The 27,606-nt window shown below is 39.5% G+C and overlaps 1 protein-coding gene across 1 annotated transcript; it reads right to left on the bottom strand.

Moving 5' to 3' along the window:
* Window positions 1-2,408: 2,408 nt before the first annotated feature.
* Window positions 2,409-3,427, bottom strand: LOC103934103 (RING-H2 finger protein ATL78). Its single transcript, XM_009343804.3, has one exon. The coding sequence runs from the start codon at window positions 3,294-3,296 to the stop codon at window positions 2,598-2,600; it is 699 nt and encodes a 232-aa protein (XP_009342079.2). The 5' UTR covers window positions 3,297-3,427; the 3' UTR covers window positions 2,409-2,597.
* Between the last annotated feature and the right edge of the window lie 24,179 nt (window positions 3,428-27,606).

The following is a 27,606-nucleotide window of genomic DNA, read 5'->3' on the forward strand; positions in this document are numbered from 1 at the left end:
TAATGTGGTCTGTACGACAGGCTAGGTGTAAATAAGTACGCTTAAGTGCTATGATCACGTGAAGGCTGTGCGAAGTATCGCAGGTCACCTACGAGTTGGAACTACCTAATGTGGTATGTACGACAGGATGGCACCTGCCTTGGATCCAAGGTGAGCGAGTGGTACGGGAGGTGAACGATCACATGAAGGCTAGGCCCTGACCTCAGGCGGAGCACTGATACCAGGGTGCATGATAATGAGAACCAAATGCATCTAGGCATAACCATATACATCACAACCACTAACATCATAATGTACTCACCTGTAGCTTACCTGGGTTCCGCAACATCATGCAACATTATGCAAAGCTATACTAATGCATAGGCTAAAATGTAAAGCAACCATGACATGGCATTTTAAACGAAACTTCACTTAAAACCATTTATGGGAAAAATGGGAAACATATATACGTATATATAGAAAACTGAAAAGCCCACTCACCTGGAGTTCGCGCCACAACTCCCTAGCACAAATATCAAGGCATCACGAACGATTGCTGCCTAGAACAATTATCAAATCATGTCTTAGAATTCTTATCAATAGAACATATAACTTACATGTCCTAATTGGGAAGATCCGTACGCCGGATTCCTGATCCATTAGTTTCTAATATCCTCAAATATTACGTGTTATAATGTATCAAAGTTTGATGACGATCTAACAGTCGGATCGTTGATTCATATAATTATCAAGTAATGCACCTTAATCAAACTAGATTCACAATACTCAAATCACATCATATGGATATCAAATATGAGATCATGATATCAATTTAGTGTAAAATAGTATCGGCGGCCCATTGGCCACGTGCTGCCGCACCCGCCACCGTCGGTGGTGGTCGGCCGCCCCATCTCACTGGAAAATTCAACTATTTCTAAAAATTCTCAAACTTCACATAAATGAAGATCTCTGTGAGTGGAGCAACTTTCATACCTGTGACTAATGCTAATTTGGCCGGGAAACACCTCAAATTCCCCTCAATCCGTCGGAAACCCTATAAAAGGGTGTCTCTTGATTCGTCCTCAAATCGACTCCGACGCTCCAACCAATGATTGAGCATTGTTTCTAGGCTGAAGGGAAGTATACTGGTGGTGGAAATCGAGAGAAATCATTGCAGAAATGGCGGATTGCCACTAAGAACACCACGGTGCCGCCAACGCTCTTGCCACGAAACCAAGACCAAATCTTGTCTAATTTGTGCAGAAAATTGAAGAGGAATGATCGATGAGAAGTTCCCAAGTAGTGGGTTGGTGCAACCCGGCGAGTTAGGTAAGCGTCATGGTGAACTCGGCGTTTCTCCTCCTTTTCTTCTTCTCTCCTTTCTCTCCTTTCTCTCTTCCCTGATTGGTCACCCTCACATCTCTCCTCTTCTGATTCGCCTCACCTCTCCCTCGTTTCTCTCCTTTATCCTCCTTCTCCACCGCCTAACTTTCTTCCTTTTAATCTGGGCCACACACGTGGCCTTCTTGATTTGGCTCTAGAAATCTGGAGCATTCTAGAAGATAACCAATTTACTAAAATGCCCCCAGCTTTAAAGATTAATTTCTCCTTCGGTATAACTCCAAATTGCATTCTGTTTGCGTCCACGCGTTCGTAGTACCAAGAAAATGAACCTTACGTGACACAGCATGGCAGTTAACAAAAGTCAACGCTTTGTCTCGAAGGACATCTTTGTAAATTCACTTTTTAAAATTATAAAAATCATAATAATTGGGGACGGGTCGTTACACTACGTGTATACCTGGACCGATCTATTATCTTAAAAGGTGCTTATTGGGTTACTCGATAACGACCCGATTCGTTATCGTGTCGACTCGAAACTTGTTAATTTCATGTCATTTTGAGTTAGGTTAACGGGTTGTTTAAAAAATTGTGAGGCCTATCTATAGGCCACGAATTCTAGATGATTGAACTTAATTATTTGTCACAGCCAAGCGCACCCCTTGACAATTATTTCTTTAAGGGTTTTTAATATGGTATTAGCGATGCCTTTCGTAATGTATAGTAGCATATTATTGGGAAAGGTTAAAAGGATTGCTTTTAGAATGTTGATTGAAATAAAAAATTAAAAGAAATTGATTAGTTGTCCCCGCTGATTGGGGGATTCCCTTTCAAGATTTCAAATCTAGCTGGGGTATCAAGTGATTCCATTAACAGAAATCCTATAGCCAGACACTTTGGACAAATCTTCTAGCCATGTTAAGCAGCCCATGTTTTTTCTTTAATTGATGGAGAAAGATATATTCGAATTTGAGATATTTTTTAGCGTTGAGATGAAATACTATTACATTAAAAGCTAGTTGGTAGAACTTGGTTTTTTTTTTTCAACCTAATTAAAAATGGATTGAACAATTTATTATTGTAAAGAATTGAACAATTCACAAATTGCAAACACTACACAAATTCACAAGAAGCAACAACTACACTTTGTATTGGCTGTTGGGTTGGCTAAGTGAAATGAAGGCTCAAAACCCCGAGGCACAAAGCTCAAACCCAGAAAGTTAAGCATATTAATATTAACTAAATAACAACGAATTAACAAAAGATCATAAACTCAGCTAGCTAATACCCCTATAACTACGCAAGAAACCTTCGGGTTCAAGTGGTGCAATGCTTACAATGGTTTCTCGAACTGTTTCCGATGAGCTAGCTTGAGTACTGTAGCCTACAATCTTCTGACACGTCTTGATCAAGTTGTGCCTGCATTTTGGGCATGATGAGTGCGAACTCAACCACTTATCAATGCAGCGTACATGGAATCCATGGTTACACTTTGGCAGAAGGCGTACGCGCTCGTGGGTCGTAAACTCCGATAGACAGATCGCACACTCTGTGTCCAACCCAGGCAGTTTTAACTCAGCTGAGTAATTCACTGTCGGGAAAGTTTTTAGGGCTTTTTTCTTGACTCCTGTGTTGGCTAACCTAGCTGAGGTGGCGTTGTTGTTGCCCAATGATCTGGACTCTGAGGAGGATCCAAAACTTGAGCACCTCAAAGCACACTTGATGATGGAGTTCAACCCTAGCGAGCAAATTAGGGCACACAGGAGGACTGAGAGGACCATAACAACGTTAGCATCGAAGCTGTTGTCTCCAGGGTATTGGTCTGCTGACGGTGAGTCGATTCTGTTTGTGGAAACTGGAGAAGTGGCGGTGTTTGGTGATTGGTAAAGTGGGTTTTGTAGGAGTAATCTTCTGGAATTGAAGCCTCCAAGGACGTCCTGAAGGAGCTGATGAGTAGAGGAAGTAGAAGCAGGCATGTTTTGTCTGAAATTGTTCCGAGTACTCAAATGGCTGCTCAAACGGATCGTATATATATGAAAATTTTAGTCATAAAGTGGTGCCTATTCTTTGTTTTTCTTTCTAAATTGTATAATTAGTCATTGTATTATTTAGTGAGAATATTCCGAGGGTTATAACCCGCATTAAAACTTGTAGATAATAGATTTCAACATTATGGATCCTTTACTTAAACATCTTGTAGATTAATGGGCTTTCTAATCAAGATGACCCCATCCCACTTTCTAGGCACTTGAGATACCACGTGGCCACTAGGTCTGCATGAATCATATCTTCAAGTAAAATTTTGGGAGACAAGGATTATCTTCCCTCTTTTTTTTTCTTCCCTTTTTTTCCCTTCTATTTGAAAGGTCACGGTTAAGCCACGTCAACATCTTATATTAATTTTTTATAAAAAAAGAAAGACAAAATAAAGAGTGTGAGAGGAGGGAATAGAAGGGGATGGAAAGAGGAGGGAAGAGAATCCTAGCCCAATTTCAGGGACCCTAACCTAGAAATTAAAAGGAAAACAAAGTTATACTTGGGACCCACAACCCCAAATAACGAAAGGGTCAAAAAGCTTCCCCCCTTACCTTTTTGTTATTTAACCACCTCCGCCACCAATGATTCCATGCACCCGCCACATCTCCTGCACTCGCCCCTAATCAAACCCTCAATCTTAAGCCCTATGGCCATTCCAACCCCACTCTCCGATCACCTTCCCTTAATCCCAAAATTGCTACCCCAAAATCCCTAATTCCCCTTTCTCACACTAAATCTACAACCCCATCGTCCCATATTCAACCTTCCTCACTCACACCACCCTCTTCCAATGCTTTGTTTGCTTTGAGAAACTCCAGTCCCCATTTGGAAAACTTGCAGTATAGTTCTAGACTTGTGAATGGCCATGTAGTAAATGGACTTTTTCTTCACCAAGATGTTGCTCCGGCATGCCCATCTGTCGTTCAACCTCAGGAGCCGAGCTTGGTCGTTCAACCTCATGAGTCGAGCTTGGTGGGTAACGGTAGTTTGCTGTCTACTAACGGAATGGGCTCTCTTAGAGTGGGCCCCTCGCTAGATATTTTGTTTGGTTCTGGTTTGGATTTACAGCAACCCCAAGTGGTGGGCCCCTTTGTGTCAGTTGAAACGTTGAGCAGTTCCCTTAATCTATAAAATGTGTAAACCTCTTCCAATATGCAGCAAGATAATTCCCATTCTCACAGTGGGATATGTACCTCAGTCCCAGGGGATGATAATCCCATTGTTCAATGAATCAGGTCTAACTGTTCTTTTCCTTCCCATGAGCATAGTCATGTCATTAGTTCGATGGGGACTCTTCATACATTTGTGGAAAATCTCAAAGGCATCTATTTGAACGCTGTTAGTGGTGACGGTAGTGCTTCAACCGGATCTTTGAATCTCCATTACTAAAAACCAAAACTGGTGGGTGGCCGTAAAGTGGTGAGTCATCCTCGTAGTGTGGTAATTGCAACTGCTAAAGAATGGCGCCACTGTCTCGTTGGGTACTTTATTGATAAACAACTCCCATTCTCCGCAGTATGCATTTTAACTAAGAAGTTGTGGACTAAACAAGGTTTGGTGGATGTTCTTGCTAATGACAGTTGTTTCTTTTTCTTTAAGTTTAGGGATGATTTAAGCTATGTTAGTGTGCTTGAATCTGGTCCTTGGCATCGCTTAGGGAGAATGTTATTTCTTACTCGTTGGAGACCTGTGATGGTCCTCTCCATGGCTTTTCATGTTACTGTTCCTATATGGGTTAGGTTTTTCAATGTTCCCCTTGAGCACTGGAACCATGGAGGTTTTTGTCATGTTGCTAATGCTGTCAATAAACCACTTTACGTGGATTCCCTCACTGAATCGAAGGAACATATTTCCTTCATGAGAAACAGTATGGAAGTTGATGCTTCTGATCCTCTTATTGATTCCATTGATCTTGTGGTCCAACCTGATAAGGAAGGGGAAATTCCTTATTCTGTGGAAGTAAGTGTTGAGTTTTAGTGTAAACACCGTATTTGTCTTCATTGTAAAACATTTGGTCATTTGGAACCCTCTTGTCCCCACAAACCTAAACCTGCTCCCATTGAAATTCCCACCATTGCAACATCTGAAAAATCGCCTACTGTTGACCATGAAATTTGTAGTACCCCTAAGTTAAAAAAATGGCATAGGTTTGGGAAGGCCTTGGCCGATACTTCTGCTATTCAACCCCTCTCTTCCCCTTCTAGTCCCGTTGGAACTCTCCTCCCTGTAGAGGTTGTTATGGCGGTGTCAAATATGTTTGAAGCCCTTGAATTTTTGGAGAATGTCTCTGAAAAAGCACCTGATTTTTTGGAGAATATCTCTGACTTAGAAATTCAGGCCACTACTTCTCCAAATACTAAAAAAGCACCGTATTTTGGGTAAGGATATTGATGCTCTTCCATCCCAGAGATTTCATTAAAAGAAGAAGAAAAGGAAGAATAATAGAAGTAAAGGTACAGCTAAGGCTGGTGGTAAGGGTTGTAGTGCCCAAGACTGATCTTGTTCAAACTTAAATGATTAATCTCGCTTGCTGGAATGTCAGAGGGTTAAATGGGCTTCCTAAGGAACTCATGGTTCGTAATTTCATCGATACAAATAAGCTTTGTTTGGTTGGTCTGGTTGAGACCAGAGTTCATGTGAATAATATTGATGTTGTTGCTCAATTTGTCTTTCCTAATTGGATGACCATCAACAATTACAATTGCCATGTTAATGGCAGAATTTTGGTGGTTTAGAATTCCACCACTCTTCATGTTTCTCACTTGGTGGAGATTGATCAAGCTATCCATTGTTAGATTCAAATTCTTCTAATGGGGCAAAGTTTTTATGCTTCCTTTGTTTACGGCTCCAATGATGAAAATCTGTGCAAGGCTCTTTGGGCTCACCTTTGCTCCTTTAAGCACTCCATTGGTGATGCCCCTTGGATTTTCCTTGGTGACTTCAATGTTGTTCGATCCATTGGAGAAATTCATGAGGGCTCTAATTTGAGGTCTAATGCTATTATTGAGTTTGGGGATTGTTTACTTGATGTTGGCCTTGATGATTTGAGATTCTCTGGCCAACTTGTTGCTTGGTGCAATAAGCAATTCAATGGCATAGTTATCTATTGCAAGTTGGACCGTGTCCTTCTCAACAATGGTTGGTTATCTATGTTTCCTAATAGCTCTATTATTTTTTTTGCCTCCTGGTGCCTCTGATCGCTGCCCAGGGGTGGTTTCTGTGGGGTCTCTCCCAAACTCAAAGAAAGGCACCTTTTAAATTCTTCAATTTCTACGCTGACCATGAGAATTTTTTAGCTATTGTTGCACAAGCTTTTAATACTCATATTCAAGGTTGCCATCAATTCCAAGTAGCGAAGAAGCTAAAGCTTGTTACATTTAAGTTGAAAAAGTTAAATTGTGCTCCTTCCCTTGACGTCTTTCTTGCAGTTAAGAACACTAAAGCTGCTCTTGATTCTTGCCAAGTTAGTTTAGTGTCTATGCCTACGAACTGGTCTTTGGCTGAGCTAGAGAAAACCTTATTGAAAAACTACTTTGATTGCCTTTTGAGGGAGAAGAGCTTTGTCAAGTAGAAATCTCGTGTCCAATGGATGGCTAACGGCGATAGGAACACCGTTTTTTCTATAATTCTATTAAGAAGCGGGCTAATCCAAACCGTATTGCCTCTATTTGTAGAAGTGATGGGTTTATTACTACTGTTGAAAGGGAGATCAAAGATGAAGCTATGGGGTTTTTCCAAAGTCTTATTGGCAATCATTTTGCTATTCCGATCTCTGAAGTAAATCTTGCTGCTTGTAACCTTGTCACAAGTCCTATTTCTTCTAATATGGCCGCTGCTATGGTAAGAGAGGATTTTGGTGACGAAATTCGTAAAGTTTGTTTCAGTTTGAAGCCTAATAAAGCCCCAGGCCCATATGGCTTTAATGCCTATTATTGGTGATCAAATTATTCTTGCAGTCCAGGAATTCTTCAACTCCAACCAATTACTCGTGAGCTTAACACCACTATAATTACCCTTGTGCTTAAAATCCTTAACCCCTCTTCCATAGGGGATTTTCAGCCTATTTCTTGTTGCAACACTCTTTATAAAATCATCTCTAAGATTATGGCTAATAGAATTAAAGGTGTTCTGCCTACCATCATTAGTGATACGCAATCTGCATTTATGGGAGGTCGTTGTATCGGAGATAATATTCTTCTTGTCCAAGAGCTTTTTCATGGTTACCATCTGAATAATGGAACTCCCAGGTGTGCAATCAAGGTGGATATTCACAAATGATACTTTGGATTGGAAGTTTTTGCTTGGTGTTTTGTTGGCTTTTAACTTTCATCCAAGGTTTGTTCAATGGATCCGATGTTATATCTCCACCGCTTATTTCTTCATGGCAGTTAATGGTGAACTGGTTGGTTTTTTTTTTTTTTTTCGGGGAAGCATTGTCTTAGATAAGGGGATCCTCTTTCCACTTTCCTTTTTGTTATTGCCATGGAGGTCTTTTCCTTAATTATGCATGCTAAAGTGGTTGTTTCCCTTCACTTTTTGTTCCATTATGTGATAAGATCAGACTTACTTATATGGCCTTTGCCAATGATTTGCTTTTTTTTTTTTTCCATGGAGACTTACTCTCTGCAAGGTTTTTAAAACAGGTTTTGGATTACTTTTCTCACATTTCTGGTTTAACTCCTAATGCTTCTAAGAGTAATATTTTTCTTGCTAGAGTCAAAACTAGAGACATGACTAGAATTGTAAGCTGCTTTGGGTTTCCAGAGGGGTGTCTTCCTTTTAAGTATCTTGGGGTGCCTTTGATCAGTTCTAAGTTGACCTATGCGGATTGTGTGCCTTTACTTGAGAATGTTGATAATCATATTTGCAGCTGGGAGCATAAAACATTGTCTTTTGCTGGTCGTCTACAATTGGTGATTTCAATCTTAGGTAGGCTCCAGGTTTTTTGGGCTTCTCACCTTTTCTTGCCCAAAAAGATTACGAAAACATTGAGTAGTTTTTTCATCGATTTCTATGGTCCAGCAAGGTATCAGGGAATTAATTTGCTAAAATGTCTTAGAGGGAGGTATGTTGCCCCAAAGATGAAAGAGGATTGGGGATTAAAGGTTTACACTCTTGGAATTTAGCTTTTATGGCTCGCCATATTTGGTTTTTGTTCAGTCATGGAGGTGGTAATGTGTGGTCTAAATGGGTCAAAGCATATTTCCTTCAAGACAAGTGCTTTTGGAGCCTAAAAGTGCCATCTACTTGCTCATGGAATTGGAGGAAACTCTTAAAGCGTCGGGAACTTATTAAGCCTTTTATTCATGTTTCAGTGGGAGATGGGTCATCTACTTTTATGTGGCATGATAATTAGCACCCTCATGGTTCTCTCTAAGATATTTGGGGCTACAAGGTTGTGTTGGCATTTGGTCTTCATATAAATTCCAAGCTTTCTTATGTGCTTAGGGCATCTGAGTGGAGTTGGCCATTTACTACCAACTAAACATTTTTTTTTTTTTAACATTCAATCAGATTCCTAAAACATTATGCCTTCTTCTCAGAACTTGGATTCTTTCTTTTGGGCTCATAGCAAAGACGGTATGTTCTCTTCGTTTTCTATGTGGAATTGCATTTGTCCTGTGGCACCTAAAATCTCTTGGAACCACTTGGTGTGGCACAATGTGTCTATTCCACGTGCAAGTTTTGTGTTGTGGCTAGCTATAAAGAATATGCTTACTATGCTTGATCGCATTGGTCAATATGCTCCTCGTGCCAACCTTAATTGTGTGTTGTGTGACTCTGAGTTGGAATCTCACTCTCACCTTTTCTTTGAGTGCCCTTATTGTGAAAGTCTTTGGCAACATGTGCTGATGAGGTGTGGGGTTCATTGGCTCCACCCTCCATAGCCTTCTTTTGTGAAGTATGTAGTGGCCCAATGGCGGGGAAATCCCTTCCCATGGTGGTTAGGAAACTTTTGTTGGCAGTCACTATTTACTACATATGGTGTGAGCAAAATAACCACATCTTCAACAACTGCAGGAAACCTCCTGCTACAGTTCTTCAGTTGATCAACAATATGATTCGGTGTTGAATGTGTACTTTGAAAGTTAAGCCTTCCACCATTAACATAGGAGTTTTCAATAACTGGAATGTTGTTGCTCCTTAGTCTCTAAGTTGTTTATTGCCTTTCCCTGTGTGGTTTAGGCTTTGGTGTTTAGGTTTTCCTTTTTGTTTGCTGGTGCCTAGAGTTTTCTTCTTTGCCCAGTTTTCATTTGTTGTTCTCTTTGGGCTTTTGCCCTTTTAATATATTATTTACTTAACAAAAAAAAAATTTGGAGAAATTTGAGAAATTTTTAAGTATTCCCTGTAATACTTGTCATGTAATGCATTTGATAATTTAATGTCCATACAAAAAAGGGAACTTTAACGAAAAGCTTCTGGTACTGTTCATTTTAACGAAAAACCACATTTTTATACTAAAAAGTCAATCCTAGTACTATTCACTTTACCCTTTATTTTGTCCTTATCGTTAAAACTCAAAGTTTTCAAGCCCTTTACATTATTTTTCCTTACAAAATAACAAGACACTAAAAATAATCTTAAAACTTAGAAATTGCTTTCGATGTCTAAACAAGATAATTTGTACGTAGCTTTACTTTTTTATAAAATTTGTACGTACTCAACTTTATTTTATATATTTTTGCAAGAATTCTTTTCACAAAATAGACTACATATGTTCTCTCTCTCTCTCTCTTAATATGTTTCTCTTCTTAATATGTTTCCCTTATTTACCTATGACCAACTTCAACCCTAGGAATAAGTCCTAAAATCTCCCTTCTATTCCCCTCTCCCCCCACTTCATTCCGACCCTTGTGCTAAAAAGGGTTTAAGTGTTAGAACTAAAAAACAAAAAAACCAAATTCCAGCCAAGATTTATCCCAAAATTAGAGGTGGAGCCCACATGTGAGAGTAGAACAAGGGGAGTGAACTAGACTTGCCCAGCCCAGACGTGTGCACGGCCCGTACGTGATAGCCCGCCTCACGTTCCTTGGCCCACGGTAAAAAAAGGATCGAAGGGCCAAAATTTAAATCCAACGCCAAAATAAGTAAGAAAAATTATTTAACTCAAATTCATCCTAAAACTTTATAAATACCTATGTATTTATTCAAACATCCACATAAAACTCACTTTTCTCCTACAATTCTTCCAATTTTTCTTTCTACCATCTTCCAAAACCATTTCTTCCTATTTCACAATTTTTCAGGATGGCAAAAGATCATATTAGAGGTCGTAATTGGTCCTTTGAGGAAGATGTTGCTTTATGATTGGCATGGGTTTCTATTAGCGAAGATAGTGTCTTTGGCACGAATCAAAATAAAAAGATTTTGTGGGTAAAATCGTTGATAAGTTCAAAGAAAACTCTAACACCAGCCAAAGGGAAATTGGTGGTGTTTATGATCGGTGGAAGGTGTTGGGGAACTTTTAGGTTGAGGTGGACTTGGGCTTTGAGGACGTCCTATTGTCTCCCTCGGTATGGATTAGTAACAAGTTCTGGGATATCTCGAAAGAGTTAACTTGTCTTATGAAATATCCCGGTAATATGAACGGCTCAAAGATAGCATGATTGATCAAGATAATGACTTGCTCAAGTGAAGCGTGGTGTGCAAGCTAGAAGATTATCAGTTTACATGAGAGCGAAGGGATTTGCATGGTTGTATGGCATTCTTAGCTACATGATTTGGGCTTTCCTAGGGTGATAACAAGTCTTCTTATGGTTGAGATGTTTGATTGAAGGCTGTGGGAATTACTAAGGTTGCATGGATGGTGATGCTTGAGGCTTGGAGTATGCTTCTGGGTTAACTGGAACTCTCTGGGCTTATTTCTTGGGTGGTTCTCCCTTTCTTCATTTCTCCTATCTCTATGTGTGTTCCTTTTCCTCCTCTGTAATGGCTTTCTCATCTCTTTATGTAAGTGAAGGGTTCTTCTCTATGCTTTAAGGGAATCTCCCTTTGTGGCTTGGTCTTCCCTTCCCTTCTCCTTAGCCTTCCTATTATTTCCCTTTTGGTGTAAGGTAGTTGTACTGTTGAGACTAACAGTCTGCTTCTTCCCAAGGCGCGGCTTTACCAGGGCGGCCTTCCACAGATGCTACTTTTGGTAGACCGCCTCATTGCTTTCATGCGTTGGTTGTCTGTGCAAGCTGGGAAGGGAAAGTCAGCATTAAATGCCTAACTTATTGGGTTTAACATGCATTTAATGCAAGAAACTAGTTTAGTCCTAACTAAGGGAGTTGGCTTGCTAGGGAAAGGGGTAAACTAAGCTAATTCTCTCTCAATGATGCCTACGTGAAATACAATAGGTATGGGCTTGGATTTTTGGACCCTTAAGTAGCCCAATGTCTTCCATGATCCGAGTCCACGTAAGCTTGATAACCTTCCATAACCATCCATACCACAATCCACTTGACAAGCCTCGAATATGTGTCTTGGGCTTAGCATGGATATTGACTAAGGAAACATGGCGTGATGAATAGGCATGAACATGGCGTGAATATCCGACTTAATCACTGTGGCATAGCATGTTGGTAAATATATTCCTCATCGATCATGTGCCTTGTCATGTTTTTGGGCTTGGATGTAGGCTTTGCATGACAATTGGGCCTTGAGACTTGGTTGGATTGGTGTGTGACATTTTTGGGCCCTAACATTAGCCCCCTTAATTATTTGGCCTATGAGACACCTTGAGTAGGATGAATAATCAACCCTATGCCCAAGGAATTCCTTTCTGAATATGGGCTTCCTGATAAGACTCTTCATTTTCCCACATGGCAGTTGATAACTCCCTGCCGTTGTGCTCCCTTATTTCCCATGCACGTCCCATCATATAGAAAAACTTTGGGTATTCCCCGGCCTCCACTTGGTAACCGTTACAAACTGCTTTTCTCCCCAGGCCAAGTATTTAATTTGTCCTTGTTTTCCCTATTTCTTCTTCTTCTTCTTCAAATTTCCCATAACTGCTTTTCTTTCAAATTTCCTATCTCATTTGTGCTTCTCCATGCTCTGCGACAAGGTTTTCTTCAGGTAAGGAAATCTTCCCTTGACTCTTTATTGAAATTTTCTTCTTCTTTTTGCCTTTTCTGTTTGCCCTGGTGATGAAATTAGGCATGCGTCCTCTCTATGTGATTATGCGTTCCACAGATTTTTGGATTTTAGCATGGGCGCACAAGTGGTGCAACTTTTTCTTTCGAGAAATTGAACTCCACTCCTTGGGCAATCTTGTTTCTTTGAAATCTCATGCGTTTGCTTTCTGTGATTTCTTTCCTGCTTTTCATGTATACTGTATAATTGTTATCGAGCTTAGCTTGCTTACATGTTGATGCATGCTTAAGCGGGATCGATCGATTGGTTGTATTGATTTGCTTGGCATGATTAGCTTGACTGTATATAGCTTGTTTTTGCTTAGATATGCGCATAACATACTTTCCTTGACTAGATCTTGTAGGGCTTTGATAGCATGGCATGTATGGGGAAAGATGCATATGTTTTGTGTGATAGCATGTAGGGAAAATAGTCCCATGTTAAAGTTTTAGACTTTTTCATGAAAGGCTTTGAATTTTATGAACGTACTTTTTTGCTTTTCCGAGGCCACTTGTTTCCTTTCCCAGGGTGAGCTTGCTTGCTTTCCCAGGGTAGATTTCTTGTCATGTTTTGCTTTGTATGCTTGTATGTTTCTTCTTAAATGTTGCACTGACTTGTAATATCTATGGTTTAGCGCTTACTTTCCATAGGTGTGTTATGGCTGCGGAATCACCCAAGTGCTTAACTATAGTGGATGGATCTTTCACTACTGAGGACCGTTTTCAATGAGGCAGGCTGCTGCCCCATTTCGGTTCTCAGAACAAGCCTTTCAAGGAGGAGGATCCCTCCTTAGACTTGGTCCCTCATATCGATCCTAGGCGCATTTCTTGGTGTTGCATTGAGAGTGGGTTGTTTCCTGCTATGCCAATCCACTTTGAGTTCTCTTGTAGTGAGGCCACTGGCTGGGTAGATTGGGTGGATACTGAGCTTGGCTTTGCAAACCAGTGCGCAACCCTAACAAGGGCCAATGTTTTGGATGTTGTCTTTATGACCAAGAAGCACGTTGTTCACCTTAGGCCTGAAATTCTTCGCCACGTGGCTAGTAGGTTAAGCACAGAGACCCGTACCTTCATTTGTGCATGGGGAGATTTTACTCCCACTCTGGAAGATGTTGCTAATATTATGCATCTTCTAATTGTAGGTAATATGGAATCCGTTCCTCTATGTTATTCCTCATGCAGACGTTGATAAGGCTCACATTTTTTGCAGAAGAAACAAGAACTAAACTGTCGGTTTGAGGCCATGTTGTATTTGTGGTTGGGCCATTTCATCATTTGCAATAGCAAGGACACCTTCAGCCGCCAAGTGATTCTCTGGACCATGGGATTGCGTGTGGCCATGTGGTCCTGCTGGTTTTGTTGTTGAGGAGCATGTTGCAAGTAGTGCTCCATTGGAGAGCTTCCTCTGTGCCAGTTTTTTGCGAATCTTCACGTAGGAGCATGTCAAGGGCTTGAAGATAACCCCTTTCTCTTCCGGTGCAACGAAGTGCCATTATATTATTAACTCCTCCTCTTACTCGCCTAAAAAGCTCTCGCTAGCTTGACATTGGTTCGGGAAGATTTTGGCAAAGAAACAGGACTTCTTAGAGCTTTTAGATGATGTGAATAGCTTTGTTTTCTATTCATACATGTCAGTCCCCAAAGGTTTTGCCTCCGTGATGTTCTTTACTGATGTTGCCTGTGATGATGATTCAAGTGTGACATCAATTCCTCTATTTGAGAATCTAGATTTTCCTTCACTTACTGAAAAATTGTTGGCTTTACTAGCTTCGTCAGTACCCTTCCTAGGAGAAGATAGTGAGGAAAGGAGTGTTGTTTACTCCCCCTTCTGAATGTGACGTTAGCTAGGCTTTGACCAAGAGGTCCTATCGATCTTCCCCAACTGAAGTTGAGGCTTCTTTTAATAATTTGTTTTAGAATTCTGTATATGTGCCTTCAGAATGTCTTCGCCCTTTCCATTATGTGACGAGTGGACCTGGGTAGGTAGTATCTCCAAAGGCTACGTTGCTTATTGGTTGAAGTGTTTCATTGCCATCGCTAAGTTCCATGGTCACAAGCAGATGTGGTTATCTCCCAACATTGTAAGCCATCCTAGACTGATGTTAGAGCCTACAATTGCCGCTTCCGGTTTGAAGCACCAATACCCTACTACAGCAGAAAAAAGAAATGCTTCATATGATTCTTCCCAGAGCACCAAGAAGAGTAGAGCATTAGGTGTTGGTGAAGGAAAGCCTACAAGTCAAGGGAAGAAAGCAACTTCAGGTACATTTCTTGGCTTAACTTCTTTTGTTAATTTTCCCTTGGCATGCTTTTCCATAGTGCTTTATATGTTGCTCCTCAAATGATGCAATGAAGCACTTCATGCCTCGAGTGGTGAATGATGGTCTTCCCAGCAGCAAGCTTGATGTTTCCCCAGCTCCAAATAAACTAAAGAGTGAAGGTTCCTCAGCAAAGCCAAGGATTGGTAATAGATCTTATTCCTTTATTCCTAGCTTCTATTGCTTTGCGGTTGTATGCTAACCATGGCTTTTGTTACAGCCAAGGACGTAGCTCCTATTGGCCCTGCTAGTAAGACCCGGAGTGCTCGAGTATCCGCTTCTTCTGGCACTCTCAAGCCACATGAGTTCCTCAATATTACTATTATGAGTGAGAAAGAACAAAGCGTTGGGGAAACTCATGATGATGAGGTAGTTGGCGAAGGCTTGGCCACTGAGGAAAGTAGTAATAGAATCGTCAAGTTTGACCCTGAGAGTGGAAGACATCCTCAGGCTTCCTTATAGAAGGACACGGAAGGTGAAAACAATGGTAGAGAACTAAGCAACAAGGATGACAGAAAAGCAGCAGAGAATGTTGATCTTGATGAAGTCGATGGATTTTTGAATGATGATGTTGAGGTGGAAGGGAAACATATAGGGGTATGTTTCCCTATTTTTCGTTGATGCTTGCCCTTGCGTGTATTTGCTACTGTCAACCTTATCTTTAAGTCTTTGAGTTTTGCTTAAGCTTGCATGTGGAAGTAGCTAAACTTTGCATGTGCATGTATAAGCATGTTGGTCGGTTAGATCTTTTGTGATAAAATCTAACACATGTTAGGTAGTGCATGTGATTAAATTGAGACAATATCAATGAAATTAGTAGTACACTGCTAGTCTAACTATGAAATCAGACTATCAAGAGCCAGCTGGTGAGTGCTGTGTGAAGTTAAATAAAAAATGAGAGAGATGATCCTTGCCGGATTCTCTTTGTGAGGATCACAAGGATCTTCCAATCGCATCAGTTCATTGTACATCGGGCAACCAGTTTTTGTTAGGTACCATTTATATTCAATTTAAAATATAAAAAATTTCACTAAGTTCTAACCACACGATGTACGATGAATAGATGTGATTTGAGAATCTCTGGAATCCTCACAAAAAGAATCCTACAAGTATCCTCTTGCTAAAAAATGGCCCCGGCCTGATCAAGAATGATTTTTTTGCCATGCAAGTAGCCCGACCGCAATCCACTTGAACTTTAATGCACTGTATAATCACGTTATAGCTCTTAAAGCAGCACTAGGAATATTCTTTTCCCATGTAAATTAACTAACCAATTTGGAGATAGTTTAAAATAGTAATTAAGGCTAATGTGGGAAATCTTCCACAGAGATTCTCAAATCCCCCAACTTGATTGTGTTTCTTTTGTCTTTCTCTTTTTCGATCTGAAAGAGGTCTCAAATTCGTATTATTTCTTGGCTAAATTGTCAATTTGCCTCTTGAACTATCACTCAACTTTTAATTTCCCCCTCCCGAACTTTTTAATTGGAAAATTAAGGACTTAAACTAATTTTTTTTGGCCGATTTCCCCCCTACTATTAGTTTTTCATAGATTTCATCCAAATTAACGTTAACTATTATCATGTGCACACCACGTAACTCTCCTTTGTGGACGAAAGCGTCACTTCACTAGACCTTTAGACACAAAAGGTATAGAATCACACATATTTACATAGGTTTATATTTTAGAAATCTAAGGTTTTCAATTATTTTAAAGAATGAAGCGACCGAACTACCCACACTTGTTATACACATGCTTCCATTTAACAGAAATTTGGATGGAATGAATGAAAAATTAACAACAGGGGGTAAATCGGCCAAAAAAATTAGTTTAAGTCCTTAATTTTCCAATTAAAATGTTTAGGGGGCGAAATCAAAAGTTAGGTGATAGTTCAAGAGGCATATCGGCAGTTTACTCTTATTTCTTTATCATATCAGTCAAACAAAATAACAAGGTTTGTGCCTCTCACAGACCTAGATGTGATTGAACTGAGCTAAGCTTAATGGTAGCTGGGAATAAGGTAGTTGAGAGTCCTTTTGGCAAGTGGTTAGCTTTTAGCTAGCTAGCTAACAACTCTAAGCTACCTTTAATGGGTTTAGTCTCACAATAGACTAGCAATAATATTGTAGTCTAAATTTGCCCTTGATAAGAATCGAACCTAAAACCTATCACTTACAAGCAAAGCGGAATACTACTAAACCATAATACTAAGTGGCTAGGATGAATTTCTTTTAGCACATGTACAAGTACGGCCACATTTTGAAAGAGAAAGAGAGATCAATAGTTATTAGGGTTCCAAAACCAACTAAACTAATAACACGTATGTAAAGTACCCTGCGTATGTGTTTGGATAACTTAAACTAATATCCAATATAGCTACTGATAAAATAAAAATTCCAACCTAGCTAACTGCCCGATACAAGTAGGGGATACTTGCTAGTTTTCAATTATTCTTATGTTTCGAGGACTTTGGTCTATAAAGGGAACAAAGATAGGCTAAGATTACAGAGATACGTTTTGGTTTTGTTTGTACTAAAAGTACCACTACTTAGATCATTATCTTGGTGGGTTGGATTTCACTGGGTGGTTGTTGCTCTTTGGGGACTACACATGAAGGTTTATATCTCCTTGCTTTTTTTATATATATCCTCCTTGGATTTAGATAACTAAACCGATGTGAGGCAGGCGCTGATTGTTCATTAGCACAATTCACAATTTAGGGCTCATGATTAGTGTTTGGTTTATGGGGGTGTTGAATAAACCCCACATATTAATACACTCACATTTGCTTTTTCAAATAAAAATTATCTTAATACACTCCACATATATTCGCACACCCCACATTCTCAACATACACAATACATTTTCTACATACACCCCACATTTTCTATACACCTCATATTCTTTAAATCATATAATACTCTTTTTTTATTTTGATGAACTAAATCTAGCTACCCTGATGTCCCCAGTTTAATTACTTGGAGGGTAATGATTACTACACAATTGTATTATTTTGAGAAATTATGAAGACTCATTGAATGAATATGCCTTTTCAAGTGGGTCAGAACTTCTTCACAATTCAAATAAGAGACTTTTGCATGTATCTATTATTCTTTGTATTCTTGTGGACCGTGGTTCATTCTCTTCCTAAGCATTTTCTACAGAGCATATATTTGCCTATTCCATAGCTCATTAATTAAGCGTGGCGGTGTTTTAGTGAAAAAAGTTTAGGAGCAAAATGATTGAACTTAAACTCAAACTTCCAAATGATTGAATGGTGCTGTTTTAGATTTAAACAAAGTAGTATGGCGATCAAGTTGAACTATAATTCGTTTGTTAGGGTTTTGTTGACAATGGCGGGTTGGGGGGGGGGGGGTGTGTTTGATAGTTGAAGAAGATAAATAATACGTTAAAAGTGATTTGGAATGTATTTAGATTTTTTTTTTTTAAACTTAATAAGGTTGAAATTGTCATTGTATCGTAGTTTACACAAATCATTTAATATTAAATTTTAATGTGAGGGTGCTAATAATAAAAATTAAAAAATTAAAAAAAAAAAGAAAAAAAAGCCTTATTGTTTTAAAGAAAATACTTATCAAGTGTCAAACTGTGTTGTAACAATTTTAATGCTAAATAAATTAATAGAAAAGTGTTGTGATATACATTCTAATACATGTGTGATTGTGTAAATCATAAGTAAAGATAGATTAGGAATCTTTTGGGATCTAGAAGATCTTTCCTATTAAACTTTATATTACTTGGAAAGCAAGTTTGTCTCCTCCTTATTACTATAAATAAAGGCACAAGGTCTAGAGAATAACACACAGAATTCCTCAAGTCTATTATCCATCTCTCTTTCGATCCATGTTGTGCCCTCTCTCTTTTCCATCAATTAAACATAGGCCACAACACGTTATCAGCGCGTTCTTCATGCTACGCTACAGAAATTTGTTCATCTTCAATCAAGAGAGTATTATGTTTCAATTATTATTATTTGATTAACTACTGATTTTATTGAATTCATATAATTTTATTGATTCAATCTATTTTTCTTGTGTTGAAGTAATAAAAGCTTTGAGATGGAAACCAGTTTATCAACATCAACATGCAATCTAGGTTTTTCCAAAACAACAGTTATTATCTCAAAATTTTCAGCTCTACTTGCTTGAACCTTCACCATAATGCATGACCTAATTTTACGTTTTATGAATTTTAGATGCTACATAAATTGTTTATGCTTTATATTCATAATCTTGTGATTATTGTGCATTGATATTGTGAATATGCATTGATTTGTTTATATAAAATTGAATTTGAAACAAAATTAGGGTTTTCAAACCCTGACGAGCCACGGCTTCTAGTCACCGAGTCGTCGAACCCTGAGCTAGGAGCCGCAAGCCACGCATGCCATGAGCCCAGTAGCCCATAGCTTCCCACACTGAGAACCAAATGATGTCGTTTGGTATCATCGTCCTCAACGAACCCAGCAAACCCTCAGCTTGCAGCCCTCATGGTTTCCCGACGAAATCATGACCTGAAGTCATTTTCAGCAAATTTCATCATCTCCGACGACGATCTTCGAAATTCCAAAAGAATTTCGTGAAATTTTCTAGGGATTCAGACCGAATCCCCCTCGATTCTCACACCCACCGACGTCGAGATTCTCCCATCTGTTGACAAATTTTTGGTTCACCGTTGAACCATGGGTTTGCACCAACTATCTCTAACCAAGGAAAGGTAGCCTAAAGTGGTGCAAGTGAGTTTACCGGTCTGATTCCCACACCCAGCACCACTGGGGTGATTTGAGTTCAACCCAAGCCCTAGTGGGCCTCAGTCTCCTTGGTCCTTAAACAAATCAGTCACAGCAAAATGAGGAGCAGGCTCAGGCGCCACCTTAGCAGTAGAATCCATCTGCCCGTTCTTCATAGTGGTGAGCCTCTTAGAAATCAAACTGAACTTAGCTCCCAACACGCGCTTCGTTACCAACCTAGACAATAGGGGCAACATCGAACCTTTCCTCTGAACACTCTTCTTAGCAATGGTCGTGGCCACTTTCGGAGTAGCAGGTTTCATAAGCTCAGACTCAACAATCTTTTTCTTCTTCTTGGGAGAAGTCAGTTCAATAACAAACTTTTCAGCAGCATATGCCAGACCTCACAACCTGGTCCCCTTTCTCTCCAACTGACCCTAACCCACATGGGCCGAGGCCCACATCTTTCTCTTCTCAGCAGCACGAGCATGTGTCCAACCTACCAAGCACAGTGCCTCACACCCAAGTCGTGGCCCTAGCCACACAATTGTTGACCTAGGAAGCCTAGCATGCAACCCAAGTCACAAGTAAGAGAGATGATACCCCATGTTTTTTTCTCTCTTTTCCTGCACGGTGTAGCAGGCTCGAGCCTGCCTTTGTCATACTTGGCCTGCTCCAAGCCCAAATCTATAAGGGCTAGAGCCTCACGGCTTGTCCAACTCTACACCAAACATGTCGTTCACCTCACCCACTCATGATCACCTTTGCTCAAGGCATCAAGCAACCTATGGCGAGACCTCAGCTATTCCACACCATCCGACATGCATGACTGGCCCATGTCAGATTCAGGCCCCCAGAAGGAACTTGAGCCCGTGGTTCACTCTGCACTGTGCCCCAGCACCTTAATTCATAACCCCAGTTGTAGCTATCTTTGGCTCCAGTCGAGCTAATCAAGTCGTGGCCCCTGCCATGCCACCTCTTTGACCCACGTTGAGCCAACTCTTAACCCTTACTAGTTAACATGCCGCACCACCCCAATAACTGCCTCGCAGCAGCACCACCCGAGATAACAAAAAAAAAATTACCTTTTTCTACCTTGGTGCAGCACAGAGAAGAAAAACAACAACGAGAACCAACTCTTTGCACGTGCAAAATAGAAGAAGAGAGCTAAGGAAGGGGGAACAAATTTCCTCTAGTTTCTCTCTTCCTTGTTGGAATGAAGATTGTTCTCCAAATTTATTTAATCCCCTACTTAAGGCAAAATTAATAGGTATTGGGAGCAATTGGTTTCCTTTTCCTAGAAGAGCCTATTTCCATGCCAAAGAATGAGATCTACATCAAATTGGGAAACAACTCTACACACCCATGCAACTTGGGACTTCTACACCTACTACACTTTTCCTACATGTAGTCTAGTAAGTGTGGGGGCATCTATGGAGCCTAACATAATCCAAAAAATCCTAGAGGCAACACGTATACTTTTTCTCAAGAAAGACAAGATTTCCCTCATTAAATAGGCAAGCTTCTCAGAAACTCCCACGTGCAGCTCAACACCCCTGAAGGTCCGAGCAACTGAGACGACTGTCCACAGCTCATCTGCCTATGACAAGGAAAAGTCAAAGCATTAAAGATAAGGATTAATTACCCAAATCCTATTTTTAATACATTCCCAATTGAAGATTGACTTCATTTAAGTAAGTAGTACCTATTTAAATCAATTGGGATAATTACACCATTATCTCAAGATATTATTTCCTATTTAATATCTTAAGAATATTTTCTCCATAAACCTTGGCCAATAGAATGCTGCCATGTGTAGGGTAAAACCCTAACACCATGGCTGGCCTCTCCTCTTATAAATACCTCCATCCTTACCAAATTTCGGTAAGTTTTAGCTACACCTAAAAGCCCTAATCACTTAATCCTACCCCCCCTTGTGGACGCATGAGGCTTAGATCTTTGATCAAAGGTGTTGATTGTTTTGCAGGTGTATTTTCTTCAAGACTGAAGATGGTGGAAATTTGCATCGACAGGCCCAAAGTTACCCAGTGTTATTATATTGTTTTCAATTGCTTTATAATTATGTCTTTTGTATATTGCTTTTGTTTGCAGGTATTATGAGCCGGAAGTTCATAGTTCTAAACCCAAAGTTTTGGAAAAGTGCCATAGAAACCTAAAGTTTCTTAACACGCAACACTCATGTTGAGACCCGAAGTTCTTCATGCTTAAATCTATTCAAACCAAACCATGTCGTAGAAGTCAAATGTTCTAACTTGGGTGCTTATGGAGATTGTATTCCCAAAGCACCAAGCATAATCTTGTTCCCTCCATTTAACGAATTGTCGAATCGTAACAAGTTCGATTTCACTGATTTGGAAGTTTCAAATATAAACTACTTTATATGGATACAAGATGTGTCACTCTGCTTGACTACAATAAGTTGCGAAACCATTGTAGCCAACAATGTTTTGGAAGAGTCAAGTAAGCCTCCGCCACAATCTTCATTCGAAGACTTATGCCTGAAGCATATCAAAGGGAAGTGCCTCACTAATGAGGATTCTATAGCTATTTGACTCGCTCTTATGTACCATTTCAATCATTCAAAGATGATCTCTTGTTCGAAGCAAGACATAATTGAAACCTTTGTGTCCATGAATAGGTACAATTCTGAAGATTATATTTGATCAAATTTTGAATGGAAGAAAATTATTCTCGTCCTTCCATGTCTCTAAATTGCTCCTGAAGTAGCATTATAGAGAGCAAAAGTTTTCCAAATTCTCGGATCTGATTACTACCACAGTTGTGAGAGAAAAGCACCCCAGCGATTCCCTTAGGAAGTACCGAATGATATAGACCCTGTTTCGGCTAGAGTCTACCAAATGGTGGTACTCTACTTCGGGAGAAGTGTACCGAACAAACCCCTCCAGCTTTGTCTGGAACCTCAACAAACCAAGTATGGGTTTTTCTTTCTTTTGCAACCACTTTTGAATTTGTTTTATAGCATATGGTTGAATCATGGCCTGCCAAGAGGTGACATCATAGCCAAAAGTGTGATCCTTAGCACCTAAGACCTAAAACTTCAAGAATAAGAGACCATATTCCCTAACCTCAATCCTATAGAATCATTGGTTATGCACTTGCCTATGCCCCTACCAATGTTGTTGAGGAGTACCATTTCCGTAGTCAATATGTGAAACTAATTTTGCTCCACCTAACACAAATGGAAAGAGCAAAATTTTGACATGGAAGGCCATATTGGCGGAACCCCCTTAGTAAATTTGGGTTACTTTATGAACAATTTCTTTTGTTCCTAGATTTAAATTTGGTGTTTGGATGACATTATTATTCTCAAATACAAGTTAATTGACAAAAGTTAATGCATGTGACGAATCCAACTAACTTATGTTTTAGCTGTCTGGTTCTATATGCTAACTTCATACCTAATCACCCCCTTGACAACCCTCTCAGGCTTGTCTAACCTAACTATGGGGCATGGCATTGCCCTATGTGTCCAATGGTACTAATTTTACCATAAATGGGAGCCTTATACTCACTTCGTTCCAGAAAAACACTTTTTGAGCCTTAAGGATATTCGAGAGAATTATTACTATATTGAAACCACTATAATGGAGTAAAATTCCTTAGCACTTTCTACGAATATAGCCAGAAGCGTATTCTAAAGAAGATGGAATACCTATCGAATGGTTTACAACCATTCAAGACCACTATGTGGCTAGCTAGAAGTCCGAGATTCCAAAATAGTTTTTGCTGTGACACAAACGTTTAGGACATCCAGGATGATTTGTGATGTGTCGTTTAGGGCATCATATTTCCAGCAGTAAGGATATCGTACCTAGAAGCGTACCTTTCCAAGCATGCTCACATATCTTAACTAGGCAAACTATGACTTAGCTATTAAGATCATTAATAGGCAAGCCAATTACTCCGCTATGTACTATAACAATCCTTATGCATCCTCCATCTTATCTACAGTGATTCAAGGGAATATTTGTCGACAAATCTAACCAAAATGCTTATGGTTTTGGTTGATGTATCGGCAAACTAGTCACATGTTTGTCCAAGCACATTACTACTAAACCTCCTGGCCAATTTTATGGGCTCACCACCCTAAAATCTTCAAGTTTGGAAGACTGGATAATGCTAGGAAATTTTTATTGAAGATGCTTTGATAAGTATTGCATGTCTTTTGGGTTTGTAATTGAACATTAAATTCCCAAGTTCACCCTAAAATGACCTCGTAGAAGCGTTCACTAAACGCCTTCAATTGATCACTCGATCATTGGTCATACATACCAAACTCCCGACCTCTGGATAAGAACATGCATTACTTCATGCAGCTATATTAATCCAACCTAAGGCATATGCTGCCTAATCCTATTTGAGCGTTACAGTTGGTCACTAGGTACGAACCTGAAGTTTTGTACTTGCGTTTTGGGTGTAAACTTATGGGCTAATTGTGCCGCCACAATGTACCAATATGGGTCCTCATAAAATGATGTGAATCAATGCCAATTATGATTCTCATGTGCCCTTGCTAGCAATTTATTTACCGCTAAATTAGCGGATTGTCACTTCAATGAGACAGTCCCTCTGCTGTTAGGAAGAGATAAGAACATCAACTTTCTTGAAGAACTTCACGAATTATCATGGACAAGATCGCATTCTCTATGTTTCATCTCTATCCTTATTCTAGATCATCACAGTGTTACCAAATGCTTTCTCTAATCTAGCAAACGTGACAAGATCGCATACACCAAGTCCAGACGTGGTTGCAAGAATTGACGTATCTAACAGACGCCATTGTCCCAAGAAGGACGGGATGTTGCTAGGTAGGTGCCTACACCTGTTGGTCGGCCAAGTACATCAGCAGCTAGCCAATCAATCTGACTCCACCGAAAGCACGACATATCACTCAGTTGGAAGGATTCACCTCCCTAAAAGTGGAGAAACATGGCACGAACGAATCCCTTCCTCAATCACTATCTCAATCATTTCCATCTCATAAGATTAAATCCAAATTACTCTTGAGACTTGAAGTTCTTAGTCTAGTATACTAGTTTAGATAAGATTTGGAATTAGAATGAGATTCTCATCGATAATATCTTCACATATATGGTAGTTACCGACATAAATGAAAAACGACGATATGAAACTGCGTTCCGTTGATTAATGACAACATAGAACTGATTGGTTAACTGGAAAGAAACAATCCACGTCGAATGAGATCAATGAAATAGTGCAGTTTATTGCCGCCTTATGGCGTAAGTCTTCTCTCAAGCAACCTGTGATTGATTGCTGCATTATAAACGTTGTTATAACATATCTCTAAGATCATGATATGAAATCTACATGAACTTATTCAAATAGTTCAAGACCACATAACACCCTCTCGGTTCTGTTGAGGCTTTCACTTTATGGATGCAAAACAATCAGGGTGGATATGGTATACCCGTCCAAGTAAATATTTGATCAGTTAGGGATATATGCCTCTACATGTACAAATTCTAAAATTGTTAAAGTTGCAGTTTATGTCAATAACATGAATCTTACTAAAACTCCAAAAAAGCCTGAGAAAACTGACTCGCACCTGAAGCCGAACTTTGAGATATATGATATTGGGAAAACTCGACACTAAGTCGACCGAAAGTTTCGAGCATAGTTCTAAGGGTATTCTAGTCCACTAGTAGAACTAGACCCAGAAGGTGTTGCTTCTAAGTATACCCCTGATTGACTATATGCTAGATGCAAATGAGATGTTCGAGGAGGTTGTGGAACTGATAGTTCCATATCTGAGTGCAATTCACATTTATTGTACCTAGCTTAATGCACTAGATCAAACATCTCAAGTGCTGATAATCTTTTAGCATAAAGCAACACTACGCTAACACGCCACCACAAAATTAGGTGTTAAAGATGTTTTTCCTTTATTATAGATTTAGGCTTATTATATCCCTATGAATCTTAGAATGAATCACACCCCCTTGGTTCTTGGAAAGATGCTTACTTTATGGGATACGATGACTCAGACTCTCTATTTGATCCACATAAGTTACGTTCCCAATTGGTTATATCTTTACTGTTAAGGAACACCGTAATATCTGAAGGAAAATTTGTGAAAAACATGTTCATTTAAGCAACATCAATAGCATGCAATTAACAATTAAAGGCGGAATCATGCTTGTATGCACTTAAAACAAAACATTTACCCATGAAATTCAAAGCCTAGTAGATAGGTGAATCAAGACTCAACTCAAAAATAAAGTGAGTTGAGAAATCAATACCTTTGTAGATTCTTCTTTGCATAAGCAAAGGCTAATCACCCAAAGAGAGGGCCTTCATTCCTTGCATCTTGGATCCATGGATTTGGATGGATGAAAAGGTTTCTCCAAGTTCCCAAAATTGAGAACCTCTAAGTCTCCACACCAAGGTATATTGAAAGAAGAAATGAGTGACCTAGAGGAAGTAAGATTGCTAGCTATTCCCCTCTAGATTGGCCAAAATTTTAGAGAGAAAGGAGAGCTTGTGTTCTCATCCTTTCCCCAAAAATAACCCTTAGTAAATTTTAGGTTATAAAGTCCTTTATATAGTCCCTTCAAATAAGTGACCTAATGGACCAAAAGCCCTATTCTTTTACACATGGCTAGCCTATAGGTTTATTGGGCTTTCAAGCCCTTTGTTTTATTCAAGTTGTCATACAACTTGAGTTAATGGGCTTGACATTCAAATCCCATTGGGCCTTGCGGCCCAAAACTAACCCGAGGTCTTTAACGAACTTATTCGTTTGATTAATTAACATATTAATTAATCCTAGCCTTAGATAAATAATTAAACCATTTAATTATTCTTACTCATCTCCGTTGAATCTTCAAACTCTACCTTACACGGTGTACGATCCATTAGGTTCCTTTTAGCGAGGCAGTGGGCGATTCAAACTCTTTCAAATCGATTGTGAATTGAAACTTACTTTCAATTCTCCCGTTAGTGATAATACACTTTTAGGGCTTCCACAAACCATGAGTGACACCTAGCAGCATATCATGGTTACCCAAGCTAATCAGAAGAGGTGGAGAACCTATTCAGTTTAGGATTACAAATGCAATACGGTCTTTCTCTAATACAATACTCTTGACCACATTGTTTGGTTTGATAGTTTATTCATGTCTACTATCCAATGTGAATCTTGTGCTTATATGATTACCTTGAATGTGATCTGGAACGCATTCCAACATTTCATTCATACTCTGGCCAGAGATTCCAAATCATATCATAGAGTATTCTCCCTCAAACAGTTTGAAGGTTAGAGATCCCTTGTTGCGCATTCACTTGCCTCCATGGCTAAGTGGCTTAACCCCGACGATGCCGTGGACACCCTGATAGAGTGACTTTGACATAATCAAAGATTAAGGACCTAACCACAAGACAACTGTGATGCCTCAGGTCAAAAGACTAATTTGCATTATCCCAACCATGAGTTCTCATGTGACATGAATATGAGAACTCTTCGTTGATCGTGTTCAGTGAACTCATTCTCTATTGAGCACCTACGTACTTGTCTTGATGTCACACACACCAATGACTCGAGACTAGTCACTCTCCCTGAGAGAAGACATAGCACGTACTGATCTTAACGGACTGTTAATGCCCAATTGACAATCCTATGATCAGGAACGTTTAGGATGTGTCAACGAAAGAATGGTCTCATGAATCTAACTTCTTTAGATCGCATTCTTCCAATCACATATTCCTTGGACTTATCGTTTAAGCATATAACATTTATATTAGACGGCTCAAACAATAATCTTTGCCCTTTAAACTACATTAGTTTGAAATGTCCGTAAAGTATCATCATATGATTGGTTTTAGGGCACATTTCCAACAATCTCCCACTTGCACTAGAGCCAATCAGCTTAGTCATCATATGATTGTACCTCTTCTGTAATTCATTTCATAAATGGCTGAGTAGTAGGCCTAAACAATGGATATCTATATGTTATCCATAGAAGCAACCTTGAGAATAACGACTTCACCATTATACATGATTCTCAA

This window comes from the organism of the source record quoted next, unplaced genomic scaffold (assembly GCF_019419815.1).
Source record: "Pyrus x bretschneideri cultivar Hongxiangsu unplaced genomic scaffold, Pyrus_bretschneideri_v1 Contig111, whole genome shotgun sequence".
NCBI classification, from domain to species: domain Eukaryota; kingdom Viridiplantae; phylum Streptophyta; class Magnoliopsida; order Rosales; family Rosaceae; genus Pyrus; species Pyrus x bretschneideri.